Here is a 27,018-nt window from a genome sequence, read left to right as displayed (position 1 = left end):
GTAAGTGAATTACAATTTTAGATATTGCAGAAACTATAGCTGACTTAAATTTTGTTGAAAATAAAATCTTGCCAAGCTGAAACTGTAGGTGTAGGTGAACTCAAACTTGAACTTGCCCACAATTCATTTTAGCTGGTTAATTGGTTTCAAAATCAATTCCTATATGTTGTCGATGACAGCACAGAGACCAATACAATTTTTAAAAAAATCTATTCGTGTGTCTGGTGTTAATTTTTTTGCATTGTGTACTAGGACCAATCAATCTGAATAACTCTCAACCAACCAATCAATTATACAATATTTTATTGTCTTCAGAAGTTGACATGACACAGAATTGTTAGTCAACAGCAACATCCTAAAGTGCTCATATTCAGAAACAGGGTACCTCTCTCTCTGATCACTTTATTTATTTTCCCATCAAATCACTGTTCTTTATTGTCCAGTCTATGTTTTATTTTGTGCTCATTTTATAATTTCTATAGAATTGGGAATTCCTTTGCTAATCTTGTCTTCTGGCATGAACTTCATAAGGAACAGAAGTCCTTTCCAGTTGATCAGCAAAGTACAACATCAAATAACAGCCACTAATGGGTGTAGGCAGCATTATGGCCAAACATGACTCACCCTGATTAGGGGAAAGTAGCAAATTATGCAATAGACAGACAATTGGGAGAAATGATTTGGACTATTATGGCACTCCGAAGTTGATGAAAAAGTGTTCTTTATGGCCAACACTATAATATTGTTTTGAAATTTGCTATTGAGTTTGTTTTTGTCAACCTTCATGGATCATGTACAGAATTTCATTTCATCCCATTTTGTTTCTTTTTTGGTTTCACCAAGTACCTTAATTCCGTGCCTTCTGCTTACATACCCTCCTTCCACTAACGAACAGTTTTTCCTCAACTAAATCATAATTCTGAAGATTTTTTTCTTGGGTTGGTAAAGAAATAACAGCTTACTACTTCTGATTTTATGGCAAATAGCCCTCTGATCTGAAAATCAAAACCTGAAGCCATTAGAGATTTGAAATAGAATTTGCTGAGCCATTCAGCAGGTCACATTGCATTATATGGGCAGAGAATGATGCCTCTGGACTTGCTAAGTATTTTCAACAGCTTCTGTTTTTAGAACAAATAACTCTGGGCCGTGGACTCCTATATCTTAATTTATTCCTGAAAACGTAAGTGGCAGCTGAGCTGTCCTGCTCTGATAAGATATCCACACAAAAGAAGTACATCTTATTGGGTCCTAATAATAGTTGAGAAGCTGGCAGAGAATTAATAACAAATATGTGCAGCTTGAACAGTACATTCCGCCTACAGTTGCTTAAGGCTGTCAGGAGATTAGCAACACTATTTTAACACTACAAATGATCTCTCAAATTGGGTTTATTCCCCTTCTTCTAGCCATTCTCTTTCCAATCTCTTAACCAATAAAATTTGAGAGGAGTTGGGGAAAATTCCCGAGTTTATTGACTAGAAATACCTAATACTGACTGCCAACTTCAAAAGCAAAGGCATTGATGTATTTTTGAGGTTGGAAGCTGGGTGCCTTGGGAGAGGAGCACACTAATCACTGATCTTCCATCCATTCAGTAGCCCCAAGTGCCAATCAAGCCAGTTCCTTGCTAAGCTGATAAACTCCTGTGGAATTCTAACATGCTCAGTCTTTGCATCAGGACTTTGCTTCCATTCTGACAATCGCCAAGAAACATCCTTTCTTTTTCCTTGGACTGGTGAATAGCAGGAGTGACACCCTTGGAAGGAATGTCCTTCACTTCAAAGGCATCAATAAACAGGCTGCACAACAACTTGATGTTAAGTTTTATTCGGTTCTCTTTTGAAAGCTGATTGCATCACATTGGCCAGAAACAAATGTTACTTTTACATAGAACATAGAATAGTACAGCACATTACAGGCCCTTTGGCCCACAATGTTGTGCCGACCCTCAAACCTTGCCTCCCATATAACCCCCCACCTTAAATTCCTCTGGCTAACAATCAGCATTACAGAAATAAAACTACAAAAGTCGAGCAAACTTGGCCTTTTTTCCTTGGAGCAATGAAGAGGTGATCTGATAGAGGTGTATAAGATGATGAAAGGCATTGATTGTGAAGATAGAGGCTTTTTCCCAGGGCTGAAATAGCTAACACAGAAGGGCTCAGTTTTAAGGTGCTTGGAAGTAGGTATAGAGGAGGTGTCAGGGGTAAAGTTGTTTTTACGTAGAGAGTGGTGAGTGCGTGGAATGGGCGCCGCCAATGGTGGTGGAGCGGATACGATAGGGTCTTTTAAGGGACTCTTGGATAGGTACATGGAGCTTAGAAAAATGGAGGGCTATGGATAATCCTAGGTAATTTCTAAAGTAAGTACATGTTTGGCACAGCATTGTGGGCTGAAGGGCTTGTACTGTCTTGTAGGTTTTCTATGTTTCTAAAAGTCAGTTAATTCCTTTATGTGATACAGCACAATCACTAGTTTCCAACTACTGTATGGCTGTTAGTATTTTCTAAGTTCCCCGTTCATTAATTCCACATTCATTAATTCCTTTCACAAAAAAAAATGCATAGTTTTCTAATCTGAGCTGACAACAACCATGAGATTTTCTTTGTTCCTTGGAGATAGGTAACCTGATTTCATTTTTCAGAGAAATGTAACAGTATTTTTTAATAAGTATTAGCTCAATGTAGTTAGGTACCTATGCACTGTGCTAATTATAAATTCACACTTTGCAAATTGATTGACTTGGTCTTCTGCCTCAGTCCTTCACATAGCGAAGAAACGACTGATCTCTTCAGGTCCACCACTGCATACTTTAGGAGGAGGGGATTCGAGTGGATTGCCCTCAAAGTTTGCAGAAGAGTGGCTGGAGCCCCAATCAAGATTGACGAGGTGCCCAAATTGGATGGGAAGGCTCCTTAGGCTATTATTTCCTAGCCAGAGGGTGCGCAAGTTTGTGAGACTGCAGATAGAATCAGGCAGGCTCTGCAATGCATTAAAATACAGTAGCATCGTCTGCAAAGACTTCAGGTTGCAAACGCTGTGAGGGATGAACTTTATCTTGTTGTCACAGGCATCCAGAAATGTCAAGCGGCGGAGCTGGCACACCTGGCCAGGGATCTCCAGGAAATTATTGTTGGCCAGATGCAAGCTCTGCAACTTCTGCAGCTTTTCTATCTCAACAGGCAGGCAGATCAGTTGGTTGTTACTGAGGGTCAGAGTTTCCAGATTTTTCAGGGCTCCGATCTCAGGTGGGATGTCTCGCAGTTCATTGGTGTCCAAATTCAGCACAGTAAGGGCAGACAGCTGACCAATTTTTTGAGGGACAGTGTCCATCCTATAATTCAAGCAGCTTTCCCATTTTGGGCTCATCTCCAGCACTTGAAGCTCCCTCAAGTCAAATATCTCCTGAGGAACTGATTGTAGCTCTTTGCCCCTTAGCTTTAATTTCTTCTTGCCATTGTTAGAGGAATCATCCCCAATCCTGTACTTCCAAAAGTTTTGCATGATGCCACTGGCAGAGTAAAGTAATGGGCTGTGCTGAGAGGATTTCAATTGCTGTGCAGACATTTTGGAGACTTCCCTACATTTACAAAAAATTAAATGTATTTAACTTTCTAAAAAAAGGCACATCGACTTACAGAAAAACACAATGTCATGTGGCAGAATTCTGAACTGTCCCTTTCAGTTTTGAACAGTGTTTCAACACTCAAAATCTTATACATTGTCTGAAGTTTAACAAATCCTTCACAACACATGCAGAGAACCATAACTGCCAACATGGAAATCTCAAACTTCATAATAGGCTATTGCTATGATTATACTCCCTGCTCTTCTGACCCTTAATCACATTTGCCACCAATTTCCACCTTGCCCTCAAATTCACCTGGTACTTATTTTCTTTTCAGGATATCTCTCTCTCCCCAATTTTGGAGATCCACTAGTAACCAATATCTACTAAACACCCATGAACTCCCAACAGCAGATCCTCACACCTTCTCTTGAAATGATATAATCCCCTTTTCTCAGGTTCTCCATCTCAACCCTGTGTGTTGACAAGATAAAACTTACTGCTCTGACTTCTGAAGCATCCTCCTCCTCCTAGAAGTGTGGCTTCCCCTCTGCTGTGGTTGATGGAATCCTCACATGTTTTCCCCCATTTCCCATCCTCCCCTCTCCCCACACAGAACAAACAGAAAAACCCTGATCCTTTCACTTCTGCATCTAGAATATCATCCTCAGCCATTTCCACCAGCTCAGATGGAATCCTATAACCAGTCATATCTTCCCCTCTTCCCAACCCTCCAACTGCTTTCCATAGTGGCCATTCTCTCTCTGAATCCCTGCCCTGCTCATCTTATTCTCACTCACCACTCCCTGTCCCCTCGTGCTTTCCTCTGCAACCATAACAGCTGCAATGCCTGTCCCTTCATCTTCTCTCTCAACACCACCCAGATCTAAACAGCTATTCCAATTAAGGTAGAGATTTCTATGCACCTTCTCCAATCTGATAAATTGCATTTGGTGCTCTCATTATGGCCTGCTCTACATGGTGAGATGAGTTAACATTTTTAGAGCACCTGCACTTCATCTATATCAGCCAACTTGAACTTCCAGTCAAAAGACATGCAACTCCCTTTCCAATTCAGACTTTTTTTTTTCCATAGAAAACCTACAGCACAAAACAAACCCTTTGGCCCAAAAATTGTGCCAAACATGACCCTACCTTAGAAATTACTAGGCTTACCCACAGCCTCTATTTTACTAAGCTCCATGTACCTATCTTAAAGACTCTTAAAAGACCCTATCATCTCCGCCTCCACCACCATTGCTGGCAGCCCATTCCACACACTCACCAATCTCTGAGTAAAAAGCTTACCCCTGACATCTCCTCTGTACCTACTCCCCAGCACCTTAAACCTGTGTCCTCTTGTGGCAACCATTTCAGCCCTGGGAAAAAGCCTCTGACTATCCACACGATCAATGCCTCTCATCATCTTATACACCTCTATCAGATCACCTCTCATCCTCCATCACTCCAAGGAAAAAAGGCTGAGTCTGACCAGGGTCCTATATAGCTGCAACATTACCTCTCGGCTCCTAAATTCAATGGCACGATTGTTGAAGGCCAATATACAGTACGCCTTCTTAACCACAGAGTCAACCTGCGCAGCTGCTTTGAGCATCCTATGGACCAAGACCACAAGATCCCTCTGATCCTCCATATTGCAAAGAGTCTTACCATTAATACTATATTCTGCCATTATATCTGAGCTACCAAAATGAACCACTTCACACTTATCTGGGTTGAACTCCATCTGCCACTTTACAGCCCAGTTTTTCCTCCTATCAATGACCCGCTGTAACTTCTGACAGTCCTCCACACTATCACAACACCTACAACCTTTGTGTCATCAGCAAACTTACTAACCCATCCCTCCACTTCCTCATCCAGGTCATTTATAAAAATCACAACGAGTAGGGGTCCCAGAACAGATGCCTGAGGCACTCCACTGGTAACCAACCTCCATGCAGAATATGACCCACCTACAACCACTCTTTGCCTTCTGTGGGCAAGCCAGTTCTGGATCCACAAAGCAATGTCCCCTTGGATCCCATGCCTCCTTACTTTCTCAGTAAGCCTTGCATGGGGTACCTTATCAAGTGCCTTGCTGAAATCCATACAAACTACATCTACTGCTCTTCCTTCATCAATGTGTTTAGTCACATCCTCAAAAAAAATTCAATTGGGCTCATAAGGCATGACCTGCCCTTTACAAAGCCATGCTGACTACTCCTAATCATATTAAACCTCTCCAAATGTTCATAAATCCTGCCTCTCAGGATCTTCTCCATTAACTTACCAACCACTGAGATAAGACTCACTGGTCTATAATTTCCTGGGCTATATTTACTCCCTTTCTTGAATAAGGGAACATCTGCAACCCTCCAATCCTCCAGAACCTCTCCCATCCTCATTGATGATGCAAAGATCATTGCAAGAGGCTCAGCAATCTCCTCCCTCGCTTCCCACAGTAGCCTGGGGTACATCCCGTCCAGTCCCAGTGACTTATCCAACTTAATGCTTTCCAAAAGCTCCAGCACATCCTCTTCCTTAATATTTACAAGTTCAAGCTTTTCAGTCCACTGCAAGTCATCCTACAATCGCCAAGATCCTTTTCCGTAGTGAATACTGAAGCAAAGTATTCATTAAATACCTCCGCTATTTCCTCCGGTTCCATACACACTTTTCCGTCACACTTGATTGGTCCTATTCCCTCACGTCTTATCCTCTTGCTCTTCACATACCTGTAGAATGCCTTGAGGTTTTCCTTAATCCTGTCTGACAATGCCTTCTCATGGCCCCTTCTGGCTCTCCTAATTTCATTCTTAAGCTCCTTCCTGCTATCCTTATAATCTAGATTCCTATCATTACCTAGTTTTTGGAACCTTTTGTAAGCTCTTCTTTTCTTCTTGACTAGATTTACAATAGCCTTTGTACACCACGGATCTTGTACCCTACCATCCTTTCCCTGTCTCATTGGAATGTACCATCACAGAACCCCACACAAATATCCCCTGAACATTTGCCACATTGCTTCCGTACATTTCCCTGAGAACATCTGTTTCCAATTTATGCTTCCAAGTTCCTGCCTGATAACCTCATATTTCCCCTTACTCCAATTAAATGTTTCCCTAACCTGTCTGTTCCTATCCCTCTCCAATGCTATGGTAATGGAGGTAGAATTGTGATCACTATCTCCAAAATGCTCTCTCACTGAGATACCTGACACCTAACCAGGTTCATTTCCCAATACCAGATCAAGTACAGCCTCTCCTCTTGTAGGCTATCTACATATTGTGTCAAGAAACATTCCTGAACACTCCTAACAAACTCCACCCCATCTAAATCCCTCGCTCTAGGGAGTTGGCAATCGATATTTGGGAAATTAAAATCTCCCATCATGACAACTCTGCTATTATTACACCTTTCCAGGATCTGTTTCCAAATTTGCTCCTCGATATCCCTGTTAATATTAGACAGCCTATAAAAAAACACCCAGTAAAGTATTGATCCATTCCTGTTCTTAACCTCCACCCACAGAGATTCCATAGACAATCCCTCCATTGTGGCCATCTTTTCTGCAGCTGTGACACCATCTCTGATCAACAGTGCCAAGCCCCCACCTCTTTTGCCTCCCTCCCTGCCCTTTCTGAAACATCTATAACCCGGCACTTGAAGTAACCAATCCTGTCCCTGAGGCATCCAAGTCTCCATAATGGGCACCACATCATACCTCCAAGTACTGATCCACACTCTATGCTCATCCGCTTTTTTCCCAACACTCCTTGCATTAAAATACACATATCTCAAGCCTTCAGTCTGAGCGAGTCCCTTCTCTATCACCTGCCTATCCTCCCTTTCGCACTGCCTATAAGCTTTCACTGTTTGTGAGCCAACCTTCTCTTCTCCAGTCTCTTCAGTTCAGTTCCCATCCCTCACAATTCTAGTTTAAACTCTCCGCAGCAGCCTTAGCAAACCTCCTTGCCAGGATATTGGTCCCTCTGGGATTCAAGTGCAACCCATCCTTTTTGTACAGGTCACACCTGCCCCAAAACAGTTCCCAATGATCCAGAAATCTGAATCCCTGCCCCCTGCTCCAAACCTCAGCCACACATTTATCCTCCACCTCATCCTATTCCTATTGGGATGAAGTTTTTGCAGTGAAATGTACTATGGACATATGGTCGATGTTCAGGGATCTCTTGCAGGACGTTAGGGATAAATTTGTCCTGGTGAGGAAGATAAAGAACGGTAGGATGAAGAAGCCATGGGTGACAAGTGAGGTGGAAAATCTAGTCAGGTGGAAGAAGACATCATACATAAGGTTAAGGAAGCAAGGATCAGATGGGTCTACTGAGGAATATAGGGTAGCAAGAAAGGAGCTTAAGAAGGGGGTGAAGAGAGCGCAAGAAGGGGGCATGAGGCCTTGTAAAGTAGGATAAAGGAAAACCCCAAGGCATTCTTCAATTATGTGAAGAACAAAAGGGTGACAGTCGTGAAGGTAGGACCAATTAGAAATAAAGGTGGGAAGATGTGCCTGGAGGCTGTGGAAGTGAGCGAGCTCCTCAATGAATACTTCTCTTTGGTATTCACCAATGAGAGGGAACTTGATGACGGTGAGGACAATATGAGTAAGGTTGATGTTGTGCAGCATGTTGACATTAAGGGAGATATTAAGACACGAGGTGTTGGAGTTGTTAAAATACATTAGGACGGATAAGTCCCCAAGGCCTGACGGAATATTCCCCAGGCTACTCCATGAGGTGAGGGAAGAGATTGCAGAGCCTCTGGCTAGGATCTTTATGTCCTTGTTGTCCATGGGAATGGTACTGGAGGATTGGAGGGAGGCGAATGTTGTCCTCTTGTTCAAAAAAGGTAGTAAGGATAGTCTGGGTAATTATAGACCAGTGAGCCCTATGTCTGTGGTTTGAAAGCTGTTGGAAAAGATTCTTAGAGATAGGATCTGTGGGCATTTAGAGAATCATGGTCTGATCAGAGACAGTCAGGATGGCTTTGTGAAGGGCAGATCGTGTCTAACAAGCCTCATAGAGTTCTTTGAGGAGGTGACCAGGCATTATAGATAAGGGTAGTGCAGTGGATGTGATCTACATGGATTTTAGTAGGGCATTTGACAAGGTTCCACATGGTAGGCTTATTCAGAAAGTCAGAAGGCATGGGATCCAGGGATGTTTGGCCATGTGGATTCAGAATTGGCTTGCCTACAGAAAGGAGAGGGTCGTGGTGGAGGGAGAACATTCGGATTGGAGGGTTGTGACTAGTGGTGTCCCACAAGGATAGGTTCTGGGACCTCTACTTTTTGTGATTTTTATTAACTACCTGCATGTGGGGGTAGAAGGGACTGTTGGCAAGTTTGCTGACGACACAAAGGTTGGAGGAGTTGTGGATAGTGTAGGGAGGATGGGGAAGCATTGGAAAGGGGACAGAGGAGATTTACCAGGATGCTGCCTGGTTTAGAGAGTATGAATTATGATCAAAGATTAAGGGAGCTAGGGCTTTACTCTTTGGAGAGGAGGAGGAGGATGAGAGGAGACGTGATAGAGGACAAGATATTAAGAGGAATAGATAGAGTGGACAGCCAGCGCCTCTTCCCCAGGGCACCACTGCTCAATACAAGAGGACATGGCTTTAAGGTAAGGGGTGGGAAGTTCAAGGGGGATATTAGAGGAAGGTTTTTTTACTCAGAGAGTGGTTGGTGCGTGGAATGCACTGCCTGAGTCAGTGGTGGAGGCAGATACACTAGTGAAATTTAAGAGACTACTGGACAGGTATATGGAGGAATTTAAGGTGGGGAGGTTATATGGGAGGCAGGGTTTAAGGGTCGGCACAACATTGTGGGCTGAAGGGCCTGTAATGTGCTGTACTATTCTATGTTCTATCCTCACCGTCAAGTGGCACAGGCAGTAATCCTGAGATTACTACCTTTGCGGTCCTGCTTCTCAACTTCCTTCCTAACTCCCTTGTAGTCTTTTTTCAGGACCTCTTCCCTTTTCCTACCGATGTCAGAGACACAGCCACTGTCACTTCCCCCAGGTAGGCTGTCCCCCCCCCCCCCAACAGTACTCAAACAGGAATACTTATTGTCAAGGGCTACAGCCACAGGGGTACTCTCTTGTACCTGACTCTTCCCCTTCCCTCTCCTGACTGTGACCCACTTGCCTGTCTCCCGTGGCCCCAGTGTGATCAGCTGCCTGTAACTGCTCTCTATCACCTCCTCACTCTCCCTGACTAGGCGAAGGTCATCGAGCTGCATCTCCAGTCCCCTAACTCAGTCCTTCAGGAGTTGCAGCTCGACACACCTGGTGCAAATATGGCCATCCGGGAGGCTTGTCTGACCTCAGCCTTCTCCACTGCAACAGTGAGGTCAAACACAATACTGTACTAAATAAAAACACTTCACATACTGTCCACATAGTCTACAGCCATGTTACACCTTTTCCATTCCTTCCCCACTTACTACCAAGACCTGTTATCCTCCTCACCTGGTTCCATCTGGCCATTACCTCATTCTTCTAAATTTGGTTTGCTCCTTCCTTGATTCTGCTCATGATCTCTTCCTTACCAGCCTCCGTGTCAATGATTCCCCACCCCAACCTGATTCCATCTGCCCAACATCAAGACCTCACAGCCAACAACTTGGTTCCACTGATCACCTACCATTCTCTGTCTCATCCCTGTCTTTCACTTTTATATGTCAGCCATCTTACATCAACACTCTCAGTCCCAATACAGGGTCTCAACTTTAAATCTCAACCATCCATTTTCATTCACATGTTATTTGACCTGCTGAGCCCTACCTGCAGTTTATGCTTAGCATTTGTTCTTCTCCTTTTGGTCAATGTGGGTCCCACAATGAAATAAAAAAAGGTGTGGTTTAGCTTCTTTTATTCAGGCTAACAAACTTTTAAATGGCAAAATGTAGTCCTTCTGGATTTGCCAAGGTGGGATTGTGGCGCCACTGTCCAGGTGAACTACAACTTTTAGATATTGTGTGTGGTCATTCCAGAAAAAATGTTCTTTTTGGAATTAAAAGGTAGAGCATAGTGCAACTAATGTTCTGAGCTGTGTATATTTCAAAGCAAGTAGTATTACAGAAAAGGCAGGTGACCTCAGGGCATGGATCAACACATGGAATTCTGACATTGTAGCCATTAGTGAGACTTGGCTTCAGGAAGGGCAGCTCAATATTCTCGGGTTCTGCTGTTTTAGATGTGGCAGAGTGGCTGGGATTAAAGGGGGAGGGTGGCATTAGTCAGAGAAAATGTCAGGGCGGTGCTCAGCCAAGAAAGACTGGAGAACTCATGTAGTGAGGCTTTATGGGTGGAATTGAGGAATAGGAAAGTACAACCATGTTAATGGGGCTATGCTACAGACCACGCAACAGTCTTCAGAACCAAGGGGAACAAATTTATTGAGAAATCACAGACTGGTGCAAGATATGAGTATTTAGATGGCTGTGGATTGATTAGGGATAGTTAGCATGGCTTTGCGCATGGTATGTTGTGCCTAACTAATCTTAAAGATTTTTTTGAGGAAGATACCAGCAAAGTTGATAGAGCAAGGCAGTGGACGTTGTCTACGTGGATGTTAGCAAAGCACTTGGCGAAGTCCCACCTGGGAGTTTGGTCAAGAGATTCAGTCACTTGGAATTGAAGATTAGGTAGTATACTGGATTAGACATTGGTTTGATGGGAAAAGCCAGAGAGCGGCAGTAAATGGTTGCCTCTCTAACTAGAGACCTCTGACTAGTGGAGTGCCACATGAATCAGTGTTGTGTTTACTTTTGTTTGTCATCTGTATCAATGATCTGGATGATAATATGGTTAACTGGATCAGCAAAGTTGTAGATTTCTGGACAACAAGGAAGACTATCAGAGCTTTCAGCAGGATCTAGACAAAGTGGAAAAATGGACCGAAAAATGGCAGATAGAATTTAATGCAGATAAGTGTGAGGTGTCGCACTTCGGTAGGACCAACCAGGATAGGTCTTATACAGTGAACAGTAGGTCACTGAAGAGTGCAGTAGAACGGAGAGATCTGGGAATACAGGTCCATAATTCTTTGAAGGCGGTGGCACAGGCAGAAGAAAGCTTCTGGCATATTAGTCTTCATAAATTCATAAATCAAAGTATTGAGTACAGGAGATTTGGATTATTGTGTGTAGTTTTGCTCACCTACCTACAGGAAAGATGTAATTAAGTTTGAAAGAGTATATGGAAAATTTACAAAGATGTTGCTGGGTCTGGAGGACCCGAGTTACAAGGAAAGATCGAATAGGTTAGGACTTCATTCTTTAGAATGTAGAGATTGAGGGGAGATTTGATAAAGGCATACAAAACTACAACGGTACAGATAGGGTAAATGCAAGCAGACATTTTCACCATGGTTGGGTTGAACAACAACTAATGATCATAGGTAAGGGTGAAAGGTGAAAAGTCTAAGGGGAACATGAGGGGTAAACGTCTCCACTCAGAGGGGCGTAAGGGTGTGGAACAACCTGCCAGCACAAGTGGTGCATGCGAGCTCGATTTCAGCGTTTAACAGAAGTTTAGATAGTAGGTATATGCAGGCTATGGTCCCGGTCCAGGTCGATGGAAGTGGGGAGTGGGCAGCTTAAATGGTTCGGCACGGATTAGACGGGCCGAAGGGCCTATTTCTGTGCTGTATTTTTCTACTGGTGTTTGGAGTTAAAGTTGCAATCAATAAAGAAGAGCTGTGTTGTTTTTGTGGATTAAATGTTAATTGCATTCAATTCCACAGTTGCTCTAAGTATGAGAACAACCTTTTCCATTCCTTCTCCGCTCGCTACCAAGACCCGTTACCCAGTTTACCATTAAATGCGACTGTACTCAGTTTAACTTCAAACGTTTCATTATCATAAAATGTAATTAACATACTATTCATATGTATAAACTCTAATATAAACGTAAAGGGCAGTAAACACCTACCTTTACCCTGCCCGACGACACCCTACCTCCGGCCGCTCGGCTGTTGCCACCATTTTCCAGTGGTTGGAACTTTCCGCAAGCAGAGCGGAGCTGGGGGTTGGAGGAGGCAGCAGCCAGAAGCGGTGATGGACAAGCTGGCGACGGCAAATCGCTAGGAAACTGCCCGAGTCGCGTCCCGCCGTTGCCATGGGGCACAGAATTGCCCTGACTAGGCTCTCCGACACTTGCATTTTTTTTCCCCGCATCGTGGTTGATTTATTCATGAATTTCAATGTCAGTTTATTCATAAACCCCAGTAATGTGCAATGTTTTTCTTTGGAGCTGTGACTGTGGAATCGAATCCACATGTTGCAAAGACACATACGCAGTGAATCAAACTTTCAGCTGATGTCTACGAGCTCCTGATTGCAAGAAAAATCTCATGAATACCAGGCGGACGTGTGGAGGTGTTCATCAAACAAAAAGTAGCCAATAATTATTGTTCTTCTCTATTTGACTCTTCATTATCTTGATTGGTCGCAGCTCAGCTGTAATAGCAACTGCTTTGCTCTGGACCGACAGAACCTACAGGGAGTGGTTAGCACAGCCAGTCCATTACGGGCTTATCACTCTTCCTTCCATCCAGGCCATCTTCACTCTGTTTGGCTTCGGGAAGGCTCTTGGTATTGTCAAAGATGCCTGCCAACCTGGCCATTCCCTTTTCTCTCTTCTACCTTCTGGCAGAAACCACTGGAGCTTGCAAACGTGGACACTGAGATTTCAGAACAACTTCTGCACTGCAGTCTCCTCTCTCACAGACCCTTCCTGCTGGTGCTGACATTCCTTGAGCTCATAATTCAACTTGGTCAATTTTCCATTATTGTCACATGAGCATTTCTTTGTGGTCTACTTCAGGCCATACTGTTTGTTGTCATATTATTACAATGTAGAATATTTACTGTGAGCTACATGCAAGAAAGGAATTTCATTGGACCCTGTTGTACACTCAGTGTCACCTACTAGATAATTTGCTATACCTGCTTGATAATGCAAATATCTAATTAGCCAATCATGTGGCAGCAACTCAATATATAAATACATGAAGACATGTTCAAGAGGTTCTGTTAAGAATAAAGTTAATGTTACATTACTGGGTTGACATCATGGGGCATAACAATTCATGTCCAGCTAAAGCTATACTAAAAGACTGCTGGGAACATAATAATTCAAATTATAATAGCTTTGGATGGATCAGGGATGCAGTAGCACAAAAATATGGTGTACACGAGCTGGAATATAGCCCTAAAGTTCCATTATCTGATGTTCCTCCATGGATCTTTACAATGCATACAGTAGATATAAACCTGCAACAACTTTTTAAAAAGTCTAAATGTGGAATCAAACTGATAGTACAAGAATATATAGACCTGCATCTTAGAAACAAATTAGTAATATTTACGGATGGATCAAAAGACCCTAGGTCTGGCCACACAGGTATTGCAGTCTACATTCCTCAGTACAAAACTAGCATTAGGAAAAGAACATCAAACCATTTATCAGTGTATACAACAGAATTAATGGCAATATTGAGTGCATTATCTTGGATAGAAGAATATAATGTGAAAAAGGCTGTAATTTGTTCAGACAGTTTGCATTAATCTCTATCAAATCAAGAAAATCAGAAAGTAGACAGGATATTTTATTGGAGATTCTATGCAAGTTGTATATACTGACCGACAATGGGGTAGAAGTAAGCTTCCTTTGGGTTCCTGCTCATTGTGGTGTGGAGGGTAATGAAAAAGTGGACATTATAGCTAAACAATCACTCAAATCCTCTATAATAGAGGTCCAGATCCCCCTAAGTAAAGTGGAAGTCAAAAGCATTATAAAAACACGTATTGTGGAGACATGGCAGAAGCACTGGGATGAGAGTGAAACAGGGAGACAACTGTACAAAATACAAAGGCAAGTCAGATACCAAAGAATATCAGGTGGGCATAGAAAGATAGAATTGATCATCAGTCGATTAAGAATTGGTCACTTAAGTCTTAATTACACATTATACAAAATAGGGAAACATCCAACTGGGTTGTGTGAATACTGTAATCAACCAGAAACAGTTGAACATGTATTGATAAAATGTAAGAGTATGAAAGAGAAAGAATGAAGATGATAGGAGCGCTTCAGATAAACAAAAAAACTGCTGTGGGTGTAGAAGACATTTTAGGTGGGAGTGCAAGAGAAATATGGACCTATATCATGAAGTATCTGAAAGACTCTGGTTTATTATATAGAATTTAGGGAATACAATTCTTTTCATTCCTCCTGTTTATCAAACAATCCACACTCCAGTCCAGTAGGTGGCGGTAATGCACCTTAAAGCTGGTTTGCCAACTGCCATAAAACAACACAAGAAGAAGAATAAACACGAGGAAATCTGCAGATGCTGGAAATTCAAACAACAACACACACAAAATGCTGGTAGAACACAGCAGGCCAGACAGCATCGATAGGGAGAAGCGCTGTTGACATTTCGGGCTGAGACCCTTCGTCAGGACTAACCGAAAGGAAAGATAGTAAGAGATTTGAAGAAGAAGAAGAGATTCTGTTGTTGTTCAGACCAAACATCAGATTGGGGAAGAACTGTGATCTAAGTGACTTTGTGGATTGATTGTTGATGCCAAATAGGGTGAATTGAACAACTGCCTGGGATTTTCACACACAACAGTCTCCAGACTTTACAGAGAATGGTGTGAAAAACAAACAAAAACATCGAATGAGCTGCATTTCTGTGGGTGAGTACCCCTTGGTAATGAGAGAGGTCAGAGGAAAATGGCCAGACCGGTTCAAGCTGACAAGACAATAGCATAGTGTGTGGAAGAGCATCTCTGAGTGCACAGTATGTTGAACCTTGAAGCGGATGGGCGACAGCAGCAGAAGACCAGGGACATACAGAGAACATACACTCAATGGCTTCTTTATTAGGGAACTCCTGTACCTCAGAAAAAGTATACAACAATAAAGTAATTGAAATATTGTCTCTGAACTGTCCTGCTGGGCTATTTAAGAGGGCAGATAAATGTCAACCACATCATGGATCTGAAGTCAATACATAGGTCAGAGCAAATAAGGCGGGTTCTCTTCATCACAGAACACTAATAACCCCTCTAATGAAAAAGCAGTAAACAGTACCGTAGGTTAAGTGGAAGAGAGTAATTTTAAACAAAGATTTTATAATTCTTGTGCAAATTAACACTATTGTATAATTCACTGGGCATATATATTGTGATATATAATAAGCAGCACTTTTTCATCTTGTTAATATTTCATTATAATTTAAAAATTCAAAATAAACTATTGGCTTCCCAGGTCTATATTTATCCTAATTTTACACCTAGCTGTTCAGTTGAGGTAAATCTGAGATATGAATGAATGTAGGGCCAGATCATGCTGTACCTGCCTCACTGCCTAGATTCATCAGTTATGATTGCTGGCTGGACTTAATGTCACCTGATGCGGAGGGTTGGGCTTGAAGCATTGTGCAGACCTCAGACAATATATTATGAAGCCCCATAACCCAGAATATTGTGACAGTGTTACTATAAACTCACTGTCAATGACATTTGAATTCATTTTAAATGCCTGATAGAAATGTTTAAAACTATTCAAATACATTTAAATTATGAAACAAATACATTTGATTAAAAACACATTAAAAGCCAAAAATCATTAAAGTTAAACAATGCATATGCTTGCCTGCGCTCACCTTTACAACTAATTTTGATGTTCCCCATGTCAATTAATTTTCATCTGTACACCAGCACTGTCTGACACAAAGCAAGAATCAGATGTAGAATGTATCTACATCCTCTCTTTGACATGTTCAACATTTCGTTCCTTGAAATATCACAATCTGAAAAACCCATTTTCCAAAAGCATTCCACAAATTGTTTTTCTATGATACCCTTGCTAGTTTGGTTAGTCCAATCGATAAGTAGATTAAAATCACCTATGAAAATTACAGTTCCCTTCAAGCACGCCCTTCATATTTCCCTGTTTATCTCCGACCCACTGAGATGTCATAGTTTGGGTGTTTATAGACAAATCCCACCCTTGTCTTCCTTCCCCTACTATCTCCTATTTCTCCTATCATTTCGGGCTTAGCTTCATCCCTCCCCCTCCTGTCTTCTCCTATCATTTCGGGTTTCATTCCAGGACAAAGGAGATGTCTTCCATTTTTTAAAGAAAGGGGCTTCCCTTCCTCCACCATCAACACTGCCCTCAAATGTATCTCTCCCATTTAGCACACACCTGCTCTCACCACATCCTCCTGCCACCCCACCAGGGATAGGGTTCCTCTTGTCCTCGCCTACCACCCACCAGCCTCCGTGTACAATATATAATTCTCCGTAACGTCTGCCATCTCCAATGAGATCCCACCACCAAACACATCTTTCCCTCCCCCCACTTTCTGCAGGGATCGTTCCCTACGCAACCCCTTGTCCATTCTTCCCCCCCCCCCCCCACCATCCTTTCCCACCGATCTCCCTCCTGGCACTTATCCTTGTAAACAGAGCAAGTGCTACACCTGCCCTAACACTTCCTCCCTCACCACCATTCAGGGCCCCAGACAGTCCTTCCAGGTGAGGCGACACTTCACTTGTGAGTCTGCTGGTGTGATATACTGTGTCCGGTGCTCCCGGTGTGGCCTTTTATATATTGGTGAGACCCGACGCAGACTGGGAGACCGTTTCACTGAACACCTATTCTCTGTCCACCAGAGGAAGCAGGATCTCCCCGCGGCCACACGCGGCCTCCCATTCCTATTCTGATACGTCTATCCATGGCCTCCTCTACTGTCGACATGAAGCCACACTCAGGTTGGAGGAACAACACCTTATATTCTGTTGGGTAGCCTCCAACCTGATGACATGAACATTGATTTCTCTAACTTCTATTAATTCCCCTCCTCTCCTTCTTACCCCATCCCTATTTTTTTCTCTCCCTCTTACAATATCTCCTTGCCTGTTCTCCATCTTCCTCTGGTGCTCCCCTTCCACTTTCTTTCTTCCAAGGCCTTCCGTCCTATGATACTCCCCCTTCTCCAGCCTTGTATCCCTTTTGCCAATCAAGTTCCCAGCTCTTAGCTTCATCCCTCCCCTTCCTGTCCTCTCCTATCATTTTGGATCTCCCCCTCCCCCTTTCAAATCTTTTACTATCTTTTTTCCGTTAGTCCTGATGAAGGGTCTCGACCCAAAACGTCAACTGTACTTCTTCATACAGATGCTGCCTGGCCTGCTGTGTTCCACCAGCATTGTGTGTGTGTTGCTTGAATTTCCAGCATCTGCAGATTTCCTCGTGTTTGCGTTCCTTCCCCTACTGTTCATTTCAACCCAAACTGATTTCACATCATTACCCACTGCCTTTATAGCATGATTCAACACTGCCCTGGTATCTTGCTTTAATAACAAAACCTCTCAACCTCCTTTCAGCAAGATTACAACGAACCTGGGTGTCTTGTAAAAAATAGATGTAATTCTGAGGATAGTTGGAATGCTATACAAGTATTTTATTGGGCCAGGAAGACAACCAATACTTCTACTTACCACAAAAGAATCAGGTGTAGAGTTAGCCTGATTGGATAGGCAGTGCGTTTCGAAATAGTCCAGTTTAGGTTATTTTCATCATGTGTAGTTTGTTACATGAGGTTACACACACAACACTCCAGATATCTATTAATTACTACTTAAGCATATTAGTACAGGGTTCTGTTGAGGACCATGAATTAAACTGTTATATTGAATGTGTGGCGCAGACCCATGTTATCTTAGATCTACAGAGGGATTTTAACAATATCATCAGATGCCAAATGCATGAGCTTATGAATTTTGAGCTGCCCATATCCACAATGAGAATGAGAATGTTAGCAAGCTGGATTTCAGTTAGAAAAGAGTGACACATGATATGTTATTATTTAACCCCATCCCTACCTAACTAACAAAAGACCATAAGGCATAGGAGCAAAATTAGCCCATTCGGCCTGTTGAGTCTGGTCCACCACTTGCTCATGGCTGATCCATTTTCCTCTCAACCCCATTCTTCTGCCTCCTTCCTGTAACCTTTCATACCATGACTTATCAAGAATTCATCAACCTCTGCCTTAAATACAGCCAATGACCTGGTCTCCACAGGTGGCAATGAATTCCACAGATTCACCACTCCCTAGCTGAAAAATTCCCCTTCATCTCCATTCTGAATTAACTCTGATCCTAGACTCCCCCCACCATAGGAAATATCCTCTCTATTGAGGCCTTATTACATTCAATAGGTTTCAATGAGATCCCCCCTCATTCTTCTGAATTCCAGTGAGTACAGGCCCAGAGCCATCAAATGCTCCTCATATAAAGGCATGGTGCAATTAAATCAGAAAGCAACAATTACTGGACAGAAAGTGTTATATTTGAATGCACACAGCATACGAAATAAAATGGACAATCTTGAAATTCAGCTACAGATTGGCAAGTATGACCTCTGAAACTTGGCTAAAGGATGGTTACCATTGGGAGCTGAACGTCTAAGGATATACGGTGTATCGGAAAGATAGGTTAGTAGTCAGAGGGGGTGGTGTGGCCTTGTCTATAAGAAATAATGTTAAATTGTTAGAAAGGGATGACATAGGATCAGAAGGTGTTGAGTCTTTATGGGTTGAGTTAAGAAATGGCAAGGGTAAAAGGACCCTAATGGCAGTTGTATACAGGCCAAACAGTAGCTAGGATTTGGATTACAAATCAGAACAGGAGATAGAAAAGGCGTGTCAGAAGGGCAATGGCATGATAATCATTGGGGATTTTAACATGAAAGTGGATTGGGAAAACCAGGCCAGTACTGGACCTCAAGAGAGAGAATTTGTAGAATGTCTAAGGGATGGCTTTTTAGAACAGCTTGTTGTTGAGCTGTGCTGATTGGGTGTTGTGCACTGATCCAGAGATGATAAGAGACCTTGAGGTTAAGGAATCCTTAGGGAACAGTGATCACAATATGATCGAGTTCACTTTGAAATTTGAAGAGAAACAAAATTCCAGTGTGTCGGTATTTCAGTGGAATAAAGCAAATTACAATGGCATGAGATGGGAACTGGCCAAAGTTCACTGGAAAGGGACACCAGCAGGAAGGACAGCAGAGGAGCAATGACTGGAGTTTCTGCAAAAAATGAGGGAAGTGCAAGATAGATATATTCAAAATAAGAAGAAATTTTCGAATGGAAGAAGGACACTACCATGGCTGACAAGTGAAGTTGGAGCCAAAGTAAAAGCAAAAGAGAGGGCATACAAGGAAGCCAATGCTAGTGGGAAGATAGAGGAGTGGGAAGCTTTTAAACACTTGCAGAAGGAAACTAAGAAGTTCATGAGGAAGGAAAAGTTGAATTATGAAATGAAGCTAGCAACTAATACCAAAGAAGATACTAAAAGCTTTTATAAGTATATAAAGGGTAAAAGAGAGTTATGGGTAGATATAGGACCAATAGAAAATGACGCTGCAGATATTGTAATGCAAGACACAGAGGTGGCAGAGGAAATGAACGCGTATTTTGCATCAGTCTTCACAGTGGAAGACATCAGCAGTATACCAGACATTCAAGAGTGTCAGGAAAGTGAAACATGTTCAGTGAAAATTACATGCTCAGGAAGCTTAGTGGTCTGAGGGAGGATAAATCTCCAGGATCTGATGGAATGCACCCTCAGCTTCTGAAGGAAGTAGCTAGAGAGATTGCGAAGGCATTAACGATAATCTTTCAAGAATCAATAGATTCTGGCATTGTACTGGATGTTACTGGAAAATTACAAATGTTACTCTGCTATTTAAGAAGGATGGGACACAGCAGAAAGGAAGCTATAGATCTGTTAGCCTGACATCAGTGGTTGGGAAGTTGTTGGAATCGATTGTTAGGGATGAGATTATGGAATACCTGGAGGCACATGACAAGATAGGCCAAAGCCAGTATGTTTTCCTGAAAGGAAAATCCTGCCTGACTAACCTACTGCAATTTTTTGAGGAAATTACAAGCAGGGTAGACAAAGTAGATGCAGTGGATGTGGTGTACTTAGATCTTAAGAAGGCCTTTGACAAGGTGCCACACATGAGGCTGCTTAGCAAGATAAGAGCCCATGGAATTACAAGGGAGTTACTAGTATGGGTGGAGCATTGGCTAATCAGCAGAAAACAGGCAGTAGGAATAAAGGGATCCTATACTGGCTGGCTGCCGGTTACCAGTGGAGTTCCACAGGGGTCAGTGTTGGGACCCCTGTTTTTTATGATGTATCTCAATGATTTGGACTATGGGATTAATGGATTTGTGGCTAAGTTTGCTGATGATACAAAGATACGTGGAGGAGCAGGTAGTGTTGAGGAAACAGAGAGCATGCAGAGGGATTTAGATAGATTAGGGCAATGGGGAAAGAAGTGGCAAATGAAATACAGTGTTGGAAAGTGTATTGTCATGTACTTTGGTGGAAGAAATAAACGGGCAGAGTGTTATTTAGATGGGGAGAGAATTCAAAATGCAGAGATGCAAAGGGACTTGGGAGTCCTTGTGCAGGATATCCTAAAGGTTAACCTCCAGGTTGAGTCGGTAGTGTAGAAGGCGAATGCAATATTGGCATTCATTTCTAGAGGTATAAAATATAAGAGCAGGGACGTGATGTTGAGGCTCTATAAAACACTCGTGTGACCACACTTGGAGTATTGTGTGCAGTTTTGGGATTCTTATTTTAGAAAGGATATACTGACATTGGAGAAGGTTCAGAGAAGATTCATGAGAATGATTCCAGAAATGAAAGGGTTACCGTATGAGCAACATCTGGCAGCTCTTGGGCTGTATTCCCTGGAGTTCAGGAGAATGAGGGGAGAATCTCATAGAAACATTCCAAATGTTAAAAGGCCCGAACAGATTAGATATGGCAAAGTTATTTCCCATGGTAGGGGAGTCTAGGACAAGAGGGCACGACTTCAGGATTGAAGGAAGTCCATTTAGAACAGAGATGCGGAGAAATTACTTTAGCCAGAGGATTGTAAATCTGTGGAATTTGTTGACATGAGTGGCTGTGGAGGCCAAGTCATTGGGTGCATTTAAGGCAGAGATAGATATGTTCTTGATTAGCCAGGGCATCAAAGGGTATGGGGTGAAGGCAGGGGAGTGGGGATGACTGGAAGAATTGGATCAGCCCATGATTGAATGGTGGAGCAGACTCAATGGGTCGAATAGCCTACTTCCGGTCCCATATCTTAGGGTCTTATGGTCTTAGGTGATAAGCCTTTCAATCCCAAAATCATTTTTGTGAATCTCCATTGAACCTTCTCCAATGTCAGCACATCCTTTCTTAGATAAGGGGCCCAAAACTACTCACAACAATCCAAATGAGGCCTCACCAATGCCTTCCTCCAGAATTCCCACATCTCACACAACGAACACAACTAACAGATGAAGAAGAAACTTAGCAGAAACATACCTCCTTAGTTATTTACCTTTCCTCTTCTCTTAATCCTGATTCGATTTGGCCACTGGAAAAATGCTGAAAACCTGCAAATGCCCCCTTGTAAATTTCACTCATGGACCTGTGAGTTGCTCCCAATTCAATTGGGACACCGGACATGCTTGAAACTGTTCCACATCCCCTTATCCCATCCAATCAATGTTAAATTTTGTTTTAAAGAAATACTTCTGCATTAATAATGTATTGACAGCACAACACTTGTCACTCATGCTCTATATTTTATACACATAAATGTACATACTTAAATAATAATTCTACAATCACGTTCAAGGAGTAGCTCCATGAGTTTCATCGGAAAAAAAACAACCCAATCTGTGATAAACAGAAGGAACTATACTGTTGAAGTGATCTTCCTTCACAGATCAATATTCTTTAAATTGTTTCAAATCTCACAAAGTACAATAATAAAGCAAGCTTTAAAAAAATAACTTAACAGTTACACCACAATTTCCATGTGCATGTAAAACTCTTATGTTTCTAACATTTCAAATCTGTTATGTCAGGAGGCAATGACAGAGAGTGAACAGGAAGATTGAATACAGTGCTGAGCATCAGCAAACCCATTCAATTGTTAAAGCTTCATGCTTAATCTGTCTCTGAATATCATAAGAAAATAAAAGGAAATAATTTTATTACTATGTCTACCATTTACTTTATCCAACATAGATATTTAAAATAGGTTGATAAAAATGCAAAGATGAGGTATATTTTCTCAGGTATTGTCTAAAACGTGTATATATAGGGAAGAAACAATGGAGGGGTGGGGTAGTCGAGAGCAGCTTTAAGGACTTCGGAATCATTATTAAAAGTTTATTTGAGTCAAAGAGGACAATGGAAATCAGAACAATTAAGTCAAAGAAACAAAGGTAAGTACAAGCACAAAATATTCATAACATTGTAACACAGAATTCTATCACAGAATTAATCTGTGAAGAGCACTGTTCATTGACAACTGTCCTGTGTCTACAAATCAAATGCAAATCAAACAGGAAATGGAACCAGTCCACTTATAAAGCCAGGTCAAACTTGGAAACATATAAAAAATGTCATCATTAACTCTAATGAGAAAGACATTCAATGAGTCATGCAATAAAAAGACTCAACAACGCACCAGTCAGTTGCTCCCAACAGCAAAAGAGAAACATTGGCTTACAAGTCTTTCTTGTGGTGCTGGGCCACTGAAAACAACATCAAAAGATGCATGACATAGGAGATTGCACAGAGTACGGTTTTTCGTTAATCCATTTTTGGAAAACTTACTCACTACTTGGGTATTTTGTAGCATAATACTTACACACAAAAGATGTGAATGTGCCCAATACATAAAAGCTTTCATTTAGGGTTGATATGAAATTCGGATTTTCTTTAGGAGAATTATGTCACCTTTAAGAGCTTTATATTTTGAAAGGCATTCATAGTTCTATTTATGTTGCCTCAATAATACACACATTTGACTGTCAATTTATCCAATCCAAGTAAGTTAATTAAAGTATAATTCTTCTAATTGTAAATTTAGATCTTTTTTTTTTAATTATATTCCACTGGGTAGGCATTAGCACAGCCTTGTACATCACTAAATCAGTTATCCAGGTGTTAAAAGTTCCCCAAAGAAAAAAATCTTGGATTTCTGAAAGGTTATCAGCTGCTATTTCTGGGAATTCAATCAAGGGTATCAATTATTTATCTAAGATCAATTCATGCTGTTGAATATTTTTACTTAGGTAATAATTTAGAATCTATGAATATATTTAAAATGTGATTATAATATTTAGTTTTATCAATATTTTTCCACAGTACCATTGGCCCATTCCCAGGAATCTGATGGACACTTGGCAGCTTATCAGTTTTACACCCAGTCTGATATTACTCTACCGTGACTTTTGTTACAATTCATGCTACAACTACCTTCTTGCTACAAGTTAGAATACGGTAACATTTCAGTATACTTTCTAGATCACTTTAGATAATGCTGTGGCAGCTATGTGTGTAGAGATATTATTTATGGAATATTTGCAATTCCTTTTCATGATACCTCAGTAATAAGTAAGCCTATGCCATACTCATTCAACTGCCATATCACGTGAAGTAACATCAAATTAGATATATTGGACTGGGAATCTCCTAAATGTTAAAAATTTCAAATGGCAATTGTGCATTACTTAATATTTAAAATTGTAAATCAAATTAATAGAGTTTAAAAAACATACATTAATGGCACATAAAGTATTATCACAGATCTAGGTCACTTCAAGACAGGAAGGGTTTCTGGCTAGAACTTCCTGATGTAATGGAAGATATAGATGGGTATAGCTCAAAACCACTTGCCCAGGAATCCATTATTTATTCCCTTGATTCACTCTGTTGTTGAACCCTAAATGTTAAATGTGCTAACTGAATAGTTGCCCTAAGACTCAATATTTAAAGCAGGCCAATGTTAAGAAGCACAGTTGCATTTTTGTATGCCTCCAATGAGTTCTTGAATCAGGTTGTTGGTGAGTGGTGCTAAGGGCAGAGCACCATTCTAGTTATGTGGAGAAAATGGACTGGAAAGAATTAGCCAAATTACTTATATTTTATGTTACCTATTTAATATATGGTGTGAGGTGTTTCAAAATGATTAATTAAATAATAGAATCTGTAATATTTGTTCAAAATACCTTTGCTTTTGTGCTTATCCTTCCGAATACTGATATTATTCTTTGATTTTAAAAAACTGTTTATTTACATGAACTTGATCTCTAAATACATAGTTAAGCAGCGAGCTACATAGACCCCATCTGTCCTGAGAAAATGAATCTCAAATGAGATATATTAAGAGTAAAACAATATGTAATTGGTTATAAAGGGCAAGAGAAATAAACCACACTATTTTGTGTGGAATATATTTAAAGGCAAGATTGTGTTTGGCTAACCTGCTCACATGTGTAGAATGGATGCCAGAATGCTCTTGGCCTTAAGATGATCAATGGCACCGTATGGATTAAGTGGACTAGAAATAGATCAAGGCCACATCTTGCTGCCATACTTTGAAACCTAAAAGCTTACAGCAATGCACACTTCATCAACATTTTGCTGGTGAGCAGTGGATGGTATTTGGGGAAAGGCAGTTTGCTGATGTTGATGCAGAACAATTTAAACTATCTATTCACGTAGAACGGCTATGTACCCAGGACAAATATTATTTCTCTTTGTTTAAAATAACATATTTACATTTTTTTAAATTACTGTCTCCTGCAGTCCAATTAGGAAACAAATAACTGCTTGGATCATTAAGCCTCTCACCTAAAATTCAAATGAATGAATATTCAATGACTCTTGCTGATACGTAGCTGCTGTAATGCATGTATAAAGATCTGGCACACAATCTGTTCTTTCTTTCCCAATTCAAAGAGGAGAAATGAGAAGCAACTTTTTGCTCATCCAAATGCTTGGAAAAAAAGGGAAATAAAGTGACAGTGTGAAGATGAACAGGATGGCTGGTTTGGGAAATGGATATAAAAAGCACATGCTTTGACATTTATCCCTGCTGAATGTGTTATATAGTCAATGTCAACACATTGTACTCTGCCTTTAAAATTCAGTTTCATTGACATTATTCAAATAAATTTTAGAGTGAGAACATAATGTGTGGATGATGCTGTATAACATATTTAGTGCTACTGATCAGAAATGAATTTCTAGGTGCGAAGGGCAGGATGCTCTTTTGAAGTGGAGGTTTGATGGATAACCTTTTAGGGTGAGTGGAAGAGATATTTTCTTTTAAATATTTCATGTGGAATTCAACACATTTGGTGGTACTTCTACTTCATATACTATATATTCATAACACTGAAATCAAGCACAACTGAATAATCCAGAAATAGTAAATTGCACCATAATATGTCACATGAGATTGTTGTGTAGTAGAGATGAAAATCTGGTGGAAAATAGCTGCAGAATTGGAAAATATGTATAGTTAGAAAGCTTTAAAACCACACAGTTAAGTCACAATTAAGAGCTGGTGCAGATCTTCAGAAGGAAGATTTGTGTGCTTAATGGCTAGGATCCAGTCGAAATCTCCAGTGAAAGAAGAGGAACTTGCATCAAAGCACACCTGGCCAGCAGCAAGTGTATTTGGAGTGATCTTTGTTTAGGCTGCTAATTGTTATTGTATTTCAAGCCAAACAGCCTCAATCCTTCAAATTTTTTAAATTCTTTGCATCTTGATTTAAGGTCCTTTTTGATTGGATGGCCGACTGGCGAGGCTTGCATAGAGAGCACACTGTGCCAGGTCACAAACTCCATTCTGCCCAGGGGGTCCCTGTGTGCCAGCAATGCCAGGTTGGCCGGGCTCTCCTTGTGGTCCTGGAATACCAGGCAGTCCATCTTTTCCATAGCCAGGCGTTCCAGCAATGCCTATAATTATGAAATACAACTTATAATTGCTGGTTATTTCAGATGTGTGAAGGTTTGAACAAAAGGAAGATTATGCATTTTTAAGTATGAGGGGTGATTGATAAGTTCGTGGCCTAAGGTAGAAGGAGTCAATTTTAGAAAATCTAGCACATTTATTTTTCAATATAGTCCCCTCCTACATTCACACATTTAGTCCAGCAGTCATGGAGCTTACAGATCTTAGACCTCCAGAAAGTGTCCACAGCAGGGGTGATTGATAAGTTTGTGGCCTAAGGTAGAAGGAGATGAATTGTACAGCTCTCGTTACACGCACATGCAGATCAACTCTTTGAGTGATTATGCAGAAAGTTTGAAGTTAATAACTCATCTCCTTCTACCTTAGGGCACTAACTTATCAATCACCCCGATGAGTTATTAACTGATGAGTTAATTTTCATTCAAAAATAATCCAGTACTTTTGTCAGACCATAGTGTTCTGCTTATGAGTATTATCAGAGGTATTTAAGCAGTGAAATGCCTGCAAAGGAGATATATTCAAAGTATATTTAAAACACAAGTTGGT

General features: G+C 41.2%; 2 protein-coding genes across 5 annotated transcripts in view; both read right to left on the bottom strand.

Moving 5' to 3' along the window:
* Positions 1-289: 289 nt before the first annotated feature.
* On the bottom strand, positions 290-12,628 carry LOC140729024 (uncharacterized). The gene is made up of 2 exons (XM_073048289.1): positions 12,532-12,628; positions 290-3,583 (listed from the first exon to the last, which is right to left on the bottom strand). Exon 2 carries the CDS (start codon positions 3,568-3,570, stop codon positions 2,767-2,769), a length of 804 nt encoding a protein of 267 aa, XP_072904390.1. The 5' UTR covers positions 3,571-3,583; positions 12,532-12,628; the 3' UTR covers positions 290-2,766.
* A 10,229-nt stretch (positions 12,629-22,857) lies between these two features.
* The window catches only part of col22a1 (collagen, type XXII, alpha 1), a 272,437-nt gene continuing 268,276 nt past the window's right edge, over positions 22,858-27,018 (bottom strand). For all 4 annotated transcript variants that reach the window (XM_073048247.1, XM_073048265.1, XM_073048274.1 and 1 more), the window contains one exon: positions 22,858-26,456. In XM_073048247.1, coding sequence (XP_072904348.1) covers positions 26,269-26,456 — 188 coding nt within the window. In that variant the 3' untranslated portion in view covers positions 22,858-26,268. The remainder of the gene's footprint in view (positions 26,457-27,018) is intronic.

This window comes from Hemitrygon akajei, chromosome 1 (genome assembly GCF_048418815.1).
Source record: "Hemitrygon akajei chromosome 1, sHemAka1.3, whole genome shotgun sequence".
NCBI classification, from domain to species: Eukaryota; Metazoa; Chordata; class Chondrichthyes; order Myliobatiformes; family Dasyatidae; genus Hemitrygon; species Hemitrygon akajei.
Note: the sequence above shows the minus strand (reverse complement) of the source record. Positions and strands in the feature narration are given on the sequence as shown.